This window comes from Cyphomyrmex costatus, unplaced genomic scaffold (assembly GCF_001594065.2).
Source record: "Cyphomyrmex costatus isolate MS0001 unplaced genomic scaffold, Ccosl1.0 scaffold526, whole genome shotgun sequence".
In the NCBI taxonomy this organism is placed as follows: Eukaryota; Metazoa; Arthropoda; class Insecta; order Hymenoptera; family Formicidae; genus Cyphomyrmex; species Cyphomyrmex costatus.
Genome location: NW_017279491.1, coordinates 267,447 through 282,441, shown reverse-complemented (window position 1 = coordinate 282,441; position 14,995 = coordinate 267,447). Strand labels below are relative to the sequence as shown.

At 39.8% G+C, this 14,995-nt stretch overlaps 1 protein-coding gene across 1 annotated transcript in view; it reads right to left on the bottom strand.

Annotated features, from left to right (window-relative positions):
- Positions 1-1,461: 1,461 nt before the first annotated feature.
- The window catches only part of NLG-5 (neuroligin 5), a 35,084-nt gene continuing 21,550 nt past the window's right edge, over positions 1,462-14,995 (bottom strand). The window contains exons 5-9 of the mRNA XM_018546196.1: positions 8,553-8,745; positions 6,918-7,362; positions 4,351-4,624; positions 3,814-3,960; positions 1,462-3,699 (exon numbers count right to left, since the gene is read on the bottom strand). Coding sequence (XP_018401698.1) covers positions 3,056-3,699; positions 3,814-3,960; positions 4,351-4,624; positions 6,918-7,362; positions 8,553-8,745 — 1,703 coding nt within the window. The 3' untranslated portion in view covers positions 1,462-3,055. The remainder of the gene's footprint in view (positions 3,700-3,813; positions 3,961-4,350; positions 4,625-6,917; positions 7,363-8,552; positions 8,746-14,995) is intronic.

Below are 14,995 nucleotides of genomic sequence, written 5' to 3'. Positions count from 1 at the left end.
AGAAACTGATTTGATTTAAACTTTTTGTTACACATTTCCTTTTCATGTATATTATTTTGAATACTTTGAAAATATAGTTTCATCTATGTTTAGTTAAATGCGTGCGTTATGTTTAATTATTTAACATTTTACACTAATCAAAAATTTAAAAATTGATATAATTTCGTCTCGATGGACGATTAGCAAACAAAAATCGCCATGTATTTTTATAAATTGGTATTTATTGTTGTACAGTGAAATTTACAAATTGGTTTTTTTTTTTCTAGACTATAACACGTATTTTTTTTTAAATTTCACTGTCGTTTTACATGCGTCAATATACTACCTTCACGCAAGTATCACAACGTGTTAAAGATCATATCATTCGCGAACAGTTACTTTGAAAAATTATACGTAATGATGTATGTACGTACTTAAAACTATTGTAATCGGCAATATGATTTTACGCGACACTGTGCATATATTATGCTACATAGTACTTAATTACAGCTTTACGGTCTTACATCGTATTGATACATATGTATAGTTTCATGTGCCGAGGAATCGTACGTATCGATTAGATGAATCTTATTTCTTTAGACAGTCTCTCAATATTTAATGATTTTAAAACTCATTTTAGGTGGAAAAAGATATTGTTTTTATTTCTAAGATATAACAGTTAAATTGTTAGAAAATTCAGTTCTTGTATGATTGGTTATCGTTCTGTACGAATAAATTTCAGATTCATATTCCTTACCACAATCTCAATAATCAAGATATAAACATGATATAGAAACATTTTGGTATGTAAAAACCTATCAGTGGTCGTATTTATATTTTCCGCTTTTCATATTGCTATGCCTGATTTTTGTTATTGAATAGTAACATAATTATATCCCATTCCATTATATTTTGAGAAGCGCATTTCATTTTCGCGCGCGGACTGATTTAGTTGCATATAATGACGAGGATGACTTTCAAAACTTAGTATCTGTGTTGAGTATAACGGTCTCAACGATCTCAGGTCATGAATATTAATTCAGGATTAAGAACTCTCTACAAAGACAAAATGTATCTCTGCAAACACGAGCGCGATCACGTCTTAGGATATTTGGTCGTGGAAGAGGAAGAGAGAGAGCGAGAGAGTTCTAGATAAGTTTTAGTTCTACTTTAAGAGAAATTACATTTTCTTTTTTTCTTTATTGTTACATATCTTGAGCAGATACTTGATCTTGGCGATGATCTCTCAATTTAGATAGGCCGCGATCGAAGGAATTACATTTTTATAAATTTTGGCCAAAGAATCAAAGTGTCATCAAACAAGTTCATCTCACTGTACATTTAATTAATGTAAAATTAAAAATTATGCTGCTATATATATATATATATTGAATTCTGTAATATGTTAATTAAAATACTGTAATTAAAAATATAGACATGTTCAATATATCAATATTTAATTATGATGTTAATACTGAAGTTTATACGGTATTAATATTCGTACCTTGTTTTGTATGTCAAAGTAGAAAAGAATATACGAGATGTACTGTCAATCGCGAAATTTCGAGGTTCTCGAACAAGAAACGTACCGTAAGTGGAAGTGGTTTTACAGAACGCGTATATATCATCACGATGAAGAGTTCTAGCCGCAATTTCGTGGTGGTACGATACTTGTGACTGTCGGACTATTCTCTACGAGAAGAACACTCAGCGGAAGGTCGAGTCCGCCCTCTCGAAAGTCGTCGCATTGCTCGGTCGTAGTCTCTCGTACTCCCGATGCCGTTCTACGGCTTTACCTCCGTCGAATGCACTCGTAATTGTGCACTTGCGCGACAGGTAACGCGGTTGGAGAATTGCGCTTTCCGCTCGAGTAAACTTGGCGAGCACTCGCGAGCGCTATTAAGTAAGCCGTTCTCCTCGGCAGGATCGAAATTACACGTTTCTCGAAGGATGTATAGCTTAGCTATATGTGTTGCCAGGTGTTGCAAAGGCGGAAACGACACTTTCACTTTACGAATGGTACTTCCGCGTACATCGTATTCGTTTCGCTTGCGAATAACAGACGCTTATCGCATCCAATCCGTTTGATCCGTTTCGAATCGAGTGCCTCTTCCTTCCAATCGATGCTTTACAAAGCAGTCGTCGAGGAGACTGGTATGCGATCGTGTACAGGGCTTTGGTATTCCGATTCCGTTTCGAGATCTTTTAGATCGGATTCGTCATTGTCGTCGTCGATTACCGCGCATCGATCCGTACCCGGTATTCTTATACGTATAATTACTTTTTAACAAAGAATTCAATTTAGAGCTTCTTAAGAATTTCATTATACGTTTCAATATTTCCTAGTCAGGCGCTCTTTTTCTATGATATCGAAAATACCGACACGTTTCCCTTATATACTGTAGTGATGCTTAAGGCCACCTATTTGCCACAGTCTCTGAGAGAATCAATATATTTATTCCGATGAATTGAATGGCTAGGAAACGTCGTGTCGATTGAAGACAATTGCAAAAATGTCCTTTGAATAAAATACTTTGCGAGCACCTGATATATATACCTGTAATATAGTCACGAGGAGTACTTTAGCAATCACTTTCTTAAAAACAACAAAGAATATTCCGTTTCATTATAAATAGCAACTACGTACAATCCACGTCTCTATTAGAAATAACGATCACGTGCAATCTTACATTCCTACCAGTAGAAAGAACCGGTCACAAGTAGTAGTAACAGTCAGGCGCAATTTAGCAGTAATAACAGAATTCAGTAGCGCGACCGCGCTATATAGTCAGTCATGTCGCACTGCAAGTAGTAAGAGTCGACAACAATCGACCATTTTCAGTAGTAACGGCTAAAGTCCAGACGCGCTGTATACGTTGACCACGTTTTTAACCACAATTCACACACAATACACCCTGCATAAAAGATCGCGATAAATGAAAAATTCCCTCGATTGACGCACCGTTCAATTAAGAGAATATATCGTTTAAAATCTAGACTCCGTGGTGGCCTTTTCCGAGTCCATAAAGGTCACTCGCTTCGTCCGCGCGTTGCCCTCCGGGGGCAACCCCTAATGCTATACGGATATCTCTTGTATCTGCACGCGTTTCTTAATAGTGTTGGTATTGCCGGCAGTGGTGAGCGAACTGGTGGTCCTGGTGGGCGGTTTCGGAGGGATCGCGTCCTTGCCGCTGGTCCCATGACCGGATCTCGATTCTTTCCTCAACTGCTCGCTGTCTTGCAGGCCTTCCTGGGCCGGCGTGAGCTGCTGCTGTTCCTGGATGGAAGGACTTCTCGCGAGAGTTGTGTACGAGGGGGGTGGCTCTTGAGCAGGTCGCGGTTTATCGGAGGGCTTCATGGACGTCCTTGTGGTCATCGGCAGAGACTCCTGTCCATTCGGTCTACAGTCCATGGCGGCACGTTTCTTGTCGCGATCCCGCTGATAATAAATGCCAGCGAAGATCAGCATATTCAGAACCAGAAGGATGCAACCGACGCCTACGGTAATCCCCAGGGCAGTGGTCGTGCTGTAGTAATGTCGAGACGCCAGTCTCTGCAGCAGCTCGGCATCGTCCTCGGAATCATCGAGAATCGGAGTAATATCCTCGATAAGGCTATCCTCACCTCCCGTAGATGTGCTACAGGCGGTAGTTGAGGAAGAACTCGTCCGAGTCGTGCCCGTCAGCGGCAGTGGCGTGTACCATTCGTCTCGAACCGGTCCTGAATAATAATAATAATAATAAAGCAGGGAATAATTGAGTGCAGTGATATCATCTTAAGCGAAAAAGAAATAAGAATTGCAACTTTCACTTCCTTCGCAAGATATGATCTCACCTGCGTAATAATGATCGCCTCGTTCCCGAAAGTGATGATGCCGCATTGAAACGTCATCGTCGCCAGGACGATGGAGTTGCGGTATCAAATTAAGCCATACAGCCATTTTGTGGCCGCGATAATGACTCTTCATCTTCGGTTTCAATGCTAAAATTAAAATTTTGATAATTAAAAACGCCTCTTCTTCGATCTTATCTGCACATTAATTATTAATTACAAATTAATTATAATTATCGAATATCGTATTAAAGAATATCTCTTACGTAATTATTATCAAGAAATAATTTCATTTAAAAGGACGTACAATTGAACTTTTTAAAGAAATTTTAAGGAGAACGCGTGTCAAGGCGGACAAAGTCCACTGTATACAATCAAAATTCTGAAGAAACTTTTCAGAGAATTTAAAAAGCTAGCTCGCGACGTTTCTCGTGAAACGTCGCGATCCTTTTAAGGAAACGGAGGAAGTCGCTTTGTAGAAAATTAAATTTATCGAAAAATAACGGTGAAACTACTTCGCTTCTCGAGAGCGGAACGTACCTATCGTGAGATACTGCTGAGATCCTGTCTCATATTGTTCCCATGTGAGACCGCGGAATCGCGTCTTCTCCTTCGGCGTGCCATAGTCGACCGACTCGATCTTGTGCGGTTCGTTTGGGTTACCGGTCTTGGCGAAATTGGTGAAGAAGGTGAGTACGGCCTCTGCAACGCCCTGGTCTTGTCGGGAATAATTCCGCGGGAAGAAAGCTCCGCCTGCCACCAACGGCAGTCCGAAAATATACGGTATGTCCTCCCCACGAACGCTCCCCAGGCGCTGCAACGAGATTTCCCACTCAGAGAATCGGAGAATGGCACAACCAAGCTCCGTAATCGATAATTTATACGGCCGACACTACGTATGTACATTCATAAGCGCAAGATATTATAGTATTTACTGCACGCGCAATTTGTGTAATTCATGTCAATTGTTAAATTATCAACAGCTATTGGCGATTGTTTTATTTAATTAACCGAAACAGAATATTAGTTAATCATTGATATAGTTAATTACTAGAATTTTAGCGGTAATTAATAGAACGGTGACGATTGTCCAGAAATTGTCTCTTCGATCCTTTGCAGAGCTTTGTACTGCAAATGCATAATTTCGATGGCTAATCTCTATCATGCTGCGTGAAATGTACGTATTATACCACTGATCCCTGTTAGCACGCGTGCGTGGGAAAGAATGCACGAGGGGACTGTGGCAGGCGGAAAACGCGATTAACAATTCAAATAAATTCATCGCATTTGCATTCAGTGCTCTTGATATCGCTTTCTTTGTATATCTCTCTTCAGCGCGGCTTTTACCGCCTTCGTCTCGTCTAATTCGCTCATTTTTTTCTTTTTATCGCGCGCCTGGTAAATCAGTGCGACACACAGAGTCAGTTGCGATTACGCGACTTATTAAGGGGATCCCAAATAAGTTTGTTTTATATAGATTCTCAGTAGGACTCATACACATATCATTTACTACACCCTACTAAGTACATCGATATCGCGCGCGCACACACGTATACCAATTTTCCAACTTTTATATTAGTATCTAATTCTAAGAACTCAATTGTTTGTTCATGTAATCCCTAACTCAAACCAAGATTGTGTTTTATATGTACATACAAAGTATCAAACTTGTATATAGAGCAAATATTGTATTAGGTCTGTTTTCTGTGGCTGAACTAGTGAAGAACACTTTTGGAACTTAAAATGAGAAAGGTATACCAGTTTGATATTTGTCGAACTCTCGTTCTAGTGCAGTTTAGTACGGGAACAGAAAACAGATCAATTGTTATAAATTGACACCAAAAGCTGCGATAACAAAACTGTAATTTTCCAATTTTTTTCGTTTTCGATTTTAAATCTAGTCTAAAGGCAATTAGAAAAATACTTACTTGAAAAATAATCGGTAAAACAAAACTTTAGGATTTCTTTAAAGGGCGAATCTTTCGGCTTAATTAAATCTCATGTGGACAGGGAAGGGGGGTGGGGGGGAGAAAGTAACGTTGATGTTCTGAATCGCTGTTAACTACACGACCACCTGCACTCCTCCCTCGCCGAGTGAGATTAAATAACTTAAACTTTTGGGGACGCACACCGCTCTAACGCTGACTTTCATTATATATCTACGGGCGTTTTCAAACCGCCAGGGAGATAATATCGCGAGGAGGATAATACTGCACTTCCACGTCGGAGATAATTCGTTTTCTTGAATATCTACAAACACGCCATACGAAATTTCTTAAGCTCACCGTACGATTCTCCTTTTCCCTCTATAAATTGAAAACGTCAATCTGTTTCCCCGTCGCGAGTTTAACGCGCCGCTTGGCAGCGACCTTACAAATTGGCCGATATAACAATTTCTTTCTTGTCCTCCCGATATTATTATGTCAAGCGTGACAAATCCCCGTCATTCCCGAGACAAAATGCGAACACGGTGCGCGCGGGTCGCTCGGGGCGTTTTATTAAATCAGTGTCTTCATCGTGAAGTCATGGCCAGCGGTTACCAGCTGGGTATGGATCGAGCGCGACGCAGAGTGAGACGGATGAGCTACGAGGACGTAGGATCGAGAGAGTGCGTTGGGAAGGGATTGAACGGGTTGTGCTTCCTTAACTGGAAGTGCCGGCGGATTACTAGGTGTCGAGGGCGAACGTTAGTCTCTCTTCGGGACGTCAAGTTAATGGAGTTAACTCAGACTTAAGCAGCGTCTCTTCCACTCACTCGTTCCACCTTCCACTGTGTTGGTGGTGTACAATAGCTGTGTTAGCAGGGTGGACGATATCGTTTTACGATAGAGAAAAATCGACGCCTCGAGATACCGCGGATATCCCCGTCGATCGACAACGACAGCTAAGTTACGCGATTTCTTGCTATCTTCGCGCATCGTCCTGCGCACATTTCTCTCGGAAATCTCTTACGCCTTGGAAATTAAAAAAAAAAACAAAAAAAATGGCTACGCTATACGAAATTCCGATATTTAAGAATAAAATGATTACGATATCGCGATAAAATTTCTTCGCATCGAGAAACTTTGTTTTCGAAGCGCGCGATATATAACGAGAGCGTGTCTTACCTGGACGTAACCGCTGTCCTTGGACTGATGATTGAAGTGATAAAAGTACGTCTTAGCGCCCCGCCTGGCGTGGTAGAAGGCGATTCTCATGAGTGGCGCGACCGTATGACCATCGCTCAATGCCTCCATGGTCGAGTCCCGTATTATGATGGGATGAAGTACCGGCTTATCCCAGTCCGTGTACTCGTTCCTTACCGCCGAGAAGATTTCATTCAGATGGTAGATGTAGGCGTTACGGATGAAGGTGCGAAGGATGCGATTCCGATGATCCTCTTCGAAGCCGAATTGTATGTCGTTGTTGTTGAAGTCAAGATTCGACTCGGTCGTGGAGACACCTAGGATCAGCGGCACCTTGATGAACGCATCGCTCGCGCGTTCCATGTCCAGACCCGGATCGGGATTGTTTTGATCCACCGGTAGGCCCGGCCCGATGCGGGGCACAAATCTGCGGTGGACAAAACGAGAAAGTCAGACCTATACCTCACTCGCGCAAACGACTGCGATATTAAATTGATATAATAACGGTATTAAATCAATAAAGCGAGAGTTATTAACCTACCACGATCTGACACGGTATAATCCGATAATTCAGCGTACGTGCACGTGATTATCCTTGCAATTAGTATCACATATTCATTCCAACCTCGCGATAAATACACTCGTAAATGCACTCGCACAGGTTAACGTCCTGTGTGTGAGTCCCTATCTAATGCAATGCACAAGTATCGACAGAATTCAATTTAAGATCCAGCGACTTTCGATTTCTAATTGCGTAAACATCCACGCGGTAATTTATAACACTACAAGATCTTTAAATATCGTCACACGCAAGCTTCGACAACTCATGACAGTTTACCATAAATCATCGCAGCCATGGACTCATGAAATTGTTATAAATTTGTAACACAGTAATTGCTGTGTCGCGCTAGCTAGACGTCATTTTTTTAACGAATCAATCATATATATTGAATTTTTTACAATCCAACGTTTCCACTTTTCATCGAAATGCATAACTTCATTGGATTCGTTCAAGCGATGAATATGAATTCCGCGATATATATTTGTATATACATATCTGTCCATCAGGGTGTCTCGAAAATCGTGAATCAAAATACTGCAATAAGAAAGTTTCAAAAAGATTAAGTAAAACAAGTTGTTTATACATTTTTATTCTAAGCAATAGTTTGTGAAATAACAAGTGTTTAAATGTGGCCAATTACGAACGAGACGCTGAAGTGAGCTTATTATCTAATACTAATACTACCGCAATTCATAAACAGATAATTAACTATCTAATGTAATTAGATTAGACTGTATTTATATCTGAAAAATTATTGCTTGAAATCAAAATGTACTTTCATGTTTATTTAATTTACAAATTTTGGAACACCCTATATATGCGTATATGTGTGTGGTATAAATGGGGCGATTCCAAGGGTAATATTTATTACATCGATATGCTATCATAAATAAAAAGATGGAAAAGAAGTATCGATATATATTCCATCTGTCCCATTTCGCAATACATATTTCATATTATTTCAATTTTCCTTTGACAAAATGTAGACGCCTATCCGTTCGCGAGGAAAGGAGAATGAATATTCGTCAACGCTTCGCTTGTGTCTAAGCGCTTACCTGATTTCCGGTAATTGCACCTCCATGAGGGTCTTCAACGGTACTCCTCGGAGGCAGTCAGCTATATCTTCGTCACCCTCGGTCGAGCAACCCATCTGTTCTCCGATCTTCGCCCTGATATCGTTCGGGTCGTGCACTGAGGCCCAAGGACTTAGTGCCGAGCCGCTGGATAATACCACACGGTGAAATAATCCTACGGAAGAACAGATGGCTTGAGGCACGCAGAAGCGACTTACAGGCACGGTGGGATCCCCTTTGCTCGGCGCTAAGCCCGTCGCAACTCGTATATATGTATATCGAACGGCAGGATATCGTCAGCTTCCGGCCGATCGAGCGGAAGCGATGAACCCGACGGGAGTTACCCCAAATGGTTATTATCCTCGCATGGATAATTAGAGGCGGACGTAAATATGTCGAGGATTGTTTTCCTTGCGCGCGCGCGGGTCGAAAATTCGACGGACTATTAAAAACTGTTACGCGACGGAGTCGCAGTTGAATTAGTCGAATTACGAGAGGCGGAAAACACGTTGAGTAATTTTCAATATCCGATCGGCATACAGGAAGAAATTTTCTAGGCAGCGTAATTAATATCGCACGTCATTTCGACGGCCGCGCGCGGCAACGTTAAAACGTAGAAAATCACGCCTTCATGGTAAATTCATGCTAATTGAAAAGGATATTGCAGAACTTAATTAATCTCGCTTTTAACGAGTTGAATTTTATGACGTAACGTAACGGAACGTTTCCAAGCGGTGCGTTAATATCGCGTTTGATAGTATCTCTAGCGCGTATTCCGAACCGGAAAATCATATTCGCCGGCAAACATTTATGCTGACGCTAAAGTCGTTTATCGAACGTCACTGGTTTCTTTATGAAAATCGCTGTTTCGAATGCAAACATCGCGCGCGCGTACAACGCGATGCTCGTCCTGTAGCGAAGAGAAATATTAGGCAATATGTGTCCAACATAAACATTCGCGTATCGTTGATGCGTAGTACAAATATTTGTATTTTATGACTCTACACTCTCGACATTCGTTTAATTTCTCGCAAGTGACATTCGTCTGACATAGTAAATCGCCGGACCGAGCAACGGATACATTTTCGTCGATGTTTATTATCCGCGGTTTTCTTCGTTATAGCCAAAAGTTTTCGAGTAAACAAAAGCAAAAATTATTAGGTCATTCAATTTTTTCGCATTTTTTGTCGATGTATATATTGGAGAATAACCAGCGGCCGCAGCGCTCCGATTTATGCAATACGTGAAATTCCTATAGCTTCTTCTGCTTCGTAAATATATATATATCATAAATATATTTTACCATCTACGAAATATCGTTATCGCTCCATTGGCATTCATAGAATGCGCCGGAGATATTCCTTCGCCAACTACTTAGGAAACGTCGCATCTCATTATATTAAATCTGTTGGTCGCGGTGCTATTCGAAAACGGGGGAATAGCGGATGCGTTTAACGCGGAATTTCTGCTGCCAACGAGCCGTAAAACCGGGAAAGAAGTCGCGAAGGAAGAGAGCGACGATGTAGGAAGACGCACGCGATGGAGTGAGATCCTTCTCATCTTTCGTCTCGCAGTTTCATTTCAAGACGACGCATTCGCAGAAAGCGTGTCTCGCGCGCATACGCGAAGAGTGCCCCTTTTGGCTGCTTTATCGCTATTATTATTAAGAGGTGCCGCCTGATGCGCCCTATCCACCCCTCTGGAGCGTTGCCAATGGCGCGATACGTCTGCGGATGAGCCGGAAGGAAAATACGGATAATCCATCGCCGATAGATCCCACAGCTAATCTTTTAAGGGGATCCTAAACTGAAGACCAAACTCCGATGGGATCACTGTTTTACCGATTTAATGGAACATACGTGGTACGACTTACGTGACATCACTACTGCATTAATATCGTATAACGCGTACCTACACATATATCGAAAAAAATTATTAAGCTCAACAGATGTCTTTGTTTAAATAGTTCTAATTGTAAGTAAATATTTACTAAATGTAAACGTACATTTATTTGGTACAAAAATATTAATTTAATTTCACTACCATTTTTGTTATTTAGTAAATATTTATTTATTGTGAGTAAAAGTTCAAACAAATGTATATATCAAGATTTAGCAAATTTCTTTTTCAATGCACGCGCGTCATAAATTTTCATATCAAATTAGGTGTTAAGAGCAACGGTGTTTCTTCATGTATTCTTTTTACTAGTCTGGAGACTCCAATTTCATAAGTACAGATTGTTGAGCTTTTATATTAAGCAAATGTTGTCACACGACTTGGCAGTTCTGGACGCCGTATTGGATTAAGAAATGGCAAAGAATTCAATTTCAAAACATGTTTCGTTCTCGCAGTATAAACTCTACCCACTAGGTCAGTATATATTATTTAATATTTTAAATCTAAAATGGTCTCTCTTCGCATTGTTCTAATTATAAACTAATCATAATTGTACTTTGATACAATTTTACAAGGTAATTGATTATAATTTAATTTAATTGATACTAAATTAATAAAATGGATACGTACAATTTGTTGTAATTTTACATTATATTCATTTCAATTTATTGCCTTGAGAATTGACTCTTACATTATTTTCATTTCATTATTTTTTGTATTTATCACTGACACACTGTATTATTACTTTACTATTTGATTTAGAAATGTAGAGTATTTCATAAACTAATTCGATGATTGCGTTGTTTGATGGACTCTTGCCAAAGTGCGCCGATATGATTGAGTATATCCAATTGAGAGTGAGATTAAACACCCACATCCAAAAATTTATATACGTATTTTTCGTTTTTTTGTCAATATTTTTATACATTTTTTCGCTTTTTTAATTTTATAATTACCATAGTTTGTACATCGTTAACGATTTTGCGACTTTTTTAACATTGAAAATGACCTAATAAAGGTCGAAACGTCTGTTTTTAAATTTTATTAAACTTTATATAATATATTTAACTAATGACATTTTATATTTACTAACACCTTTATATTTTAACGAATGTTGCCTCGTAGCCCTGTTGTTTAATTATTTTTTAATATTTTAATTCTGGAATAGAAATCCTCCATAAAAATGATTGCAGCAATTAATTGGGACAAAAAGATGACTTTAGAATTCCCTTAAGTGCTGTTCCATCTGATTCTTATAGTAGTTATCGTCGTTAAGTCTTCTAATACAAAATTCTACAATTTTATGTTTTACAACGAATATCTGCACTTTCTTCCCAATCGCTTCGTGTAGCGACTGGCGCTGGGGCCAATTATTCCGACAGCGCGCAATCTGGTCCTTCCGTACCAGATACGACGCGGAACGTCCATTTCGCTGTTCGGCGTCGTTTTTGGTTGACGTGTATCGTGCGGCTTAATAATAGACATCGGCTGCGTTCCTTCCCTTATTTCTGTGAGGCACGTTCACACGCAGGGATCATGGCCACGAGAAACTCGATTTATTCGCTTTGATAGTATCACGTCGTTCTCCGCAATCGGGAATTGTACGTCGATTCGACGTGCGCGCTGATATTCGATCAAAACCTCCCCTATCTTCCGTGATTTTACTGATTTTAGCAGCGCGTCACTGAACTTTTTTTTCCTCTCGAAAAGTCTTTTATCTCGAAAATTGTGTCTTTATATATTCTCTTAATCTGCGAGATACGCTTTTATTTATTGTCGACTAAAAGAACCAAAATGCTCGTCTACCGAAATAAACGACTCGCCTTCGTGGACTCCTTTTCGCCTCACAATTACTCCATTTTTCACCCCGTCCAGTGCTATTGCAGGCTTGTACTTTGGAAACGTATATTAATAAATGTTGCGGAAGAAATACGGTCGCCATTTCTACAAAGGGGCGAAGAGCCGGTCAGTGGCTACCGCGCCTTCTATCGCGCAGACGACATTAGCGTCGCCAGGGTTAACGCCCTTAAACTGTCACGTTAAACCGCGATATTTCACCCAGTGCTCTGCCCTCGTCCGCGCTTTCTCCCGCCCCCATCGTTTCGCGACTAGCCTCGTTCCGCCAGCACAGCTACCATAATTCCTCCACAATGTCATGTCCACGATACGAGAGTGTCGCGTCGTGTCGCGTCGCGACACGTCGATGAAATTTCGACGCATCGGGGGTGCCAGCCCATTTGGTGGTTACTCGATCTCCTTCACGTCTCTCATCATGGCGCAATCATCGAGAATTCGCCTCGTTCATCAGCCCGGCGTCGTCGCATCGTGGCGCCGGTTGAAGAGAACGAACCTAGCAAATTGACAACAGAGTGTCCTTCTCGCGCTTCTTGATAACGAGAATAATGGCTTTCTCTCATATAGTGAACGCGGCGAAACAGACCGCTAGGGGAGGAAAAAACGAGAGGCGAAGGCGCGCGCGGTCGGCGGAAATTGTATACTTTTCGTTAGCGAAGCGGCGAAAGATTAAAGGCAAACAAGAAACAACGGCGCGTGATGGTGGTAATCAGGCCGGCTTACATCCGGAGATGGATTTTCCCGGGACGAGCGCCGAACAGCTGGCTGGCTGATCGTCGTTCAGGAACGCGGTACACCACACGAGTGACCAATGGTCTGCATATTTGCTCACATAGTTATATTCATGGTTTCCGTTCGGAACCATTCTTTTATTGGATTTCACCCAATCGAATGCCGGAGATGTCGGGACTTAGAATTCTATCGCAAGTAAGACTATATAAATCTCATTCTCTCTAAATCTGAAATAGTGGATACCCCGCGCTGATTTATCAATTCTAAGTAAGTTGTCACTGTGGGTGCGATTAGTGAAATTCAAGTATAAAAGAAAGGATCGAGTTTGAATATTTTCTAATTAAAAATGACGAAAAAGAAAAGTTTGAGCATCGTGACTTACTTCTTTTTCTTTTATTATTGACAAGGATTAATTATACTTACGACCCCAACATTGACGGAAACACTTTCATAGAATTGAGAATATTTTTTGACTCAGTCAAGATATTTTAATTTTATGTAACATTGAAAATGACCCGATCGGAGTCGAAACGTTTGTTTAGATATGTTTATATAATTGTTTAAATTAAATTGTTTGTTAATTTACTTGGCTTGTTGCCCTCTTTATATTTGTACTGTTTTATACATATTGAACCTTATAATTACTTTTATTTTATTAACATAATTACTCGTAATATCGTATAATTAAAATAGATATTTTTACACATCAGTTCCAATATACTACATACAATACAACATAATTGAATTTATACTATTACTAAAGTTAAGAATTTTCACACGTTTCATTAATATTTCATTAAATTTTATTGCGAATTTGTTAATTATTAGTGACATTGGGTTTGATAATCAGTATTCTGATTCAGAAAGTTGAAACAAATTTCTGATGAATTCATAAAAGAGTACTATCGACGGTACATGAATGTACATCGCTAATTTTTATGGAAAAATGAATTTCGTTCGATTCGAGCTTTCCAATCGCAGACGATGGAGGATTTCGCGCAAAATACCACTATGTGGACAAAGTTCGTAGTTATAAGCGCGAATGATTTTTATTTTTTTTAAAAGGTTTGATTTTCCAGCGTTCGTTAAATGGGATAAAAAATAATAGATTAAAAAGATGTATTTGTTCCTGGCCGAGTTTTACTCTGGTATTTCGCTGGGGTTGGAAAAAAATTCGACGTTCATCATGCGCGCGGGTTACGCGATATTCACGCATCGACAATATCGATGCCTTTTACAGGAAAAAGCATTAGCATCGACGATGTCCGCATTTGCAGACGTGAAGTTATTGAAAAACTATAACTTGGTTCGTAAAAATATTATTTTCTTTAGAGAGAAGAAAGGTAAAGGCGTTTATTCTTATTTTAAAAAAAGATAGAGAAAATATTGTTCATCGCGTTGGTTCTACGGGAGCAACGTGAATTTTCATCCAATTGAGAAAAATCTTATTTGGTTGGCATGCAAATTATACTTTGAAAGGAAACGACGCAAAATACGGTAGTTGTATAATTTATTTTCTTCGTTCTCAAGGAGTGCAGCAAAAGGATGAGGAACGGAATGTCCGTCCGTCTACTTACTTCGTAACCACGACTTAAGGATCGTCGTCGTATCGGGACATATTCTCCCATGACGGTTCAACCGACATTCCGCATGTAAATTACTTGGTGCGTCTCGTGAAAATTCTATGAACACGTACAGACCTCCGGGAGCGCTATACTGATTGAATTAAGTTTGAACACGTAAGAGCGAAAACTGCTCGGAGCAGATTGCGCAACACACTTAATTCTGAATTGTTCATTATATTCTAACGTTTATTAATTTTATTGAAATACTAGGTTTATCATCGTGAAAAAGTCTACGATCATTTTAAAAGCAAACGTACGAGAGAATAAAGAAATTTTCATTTATATTTAACAGTTTATTACTATGAACACGTATATATT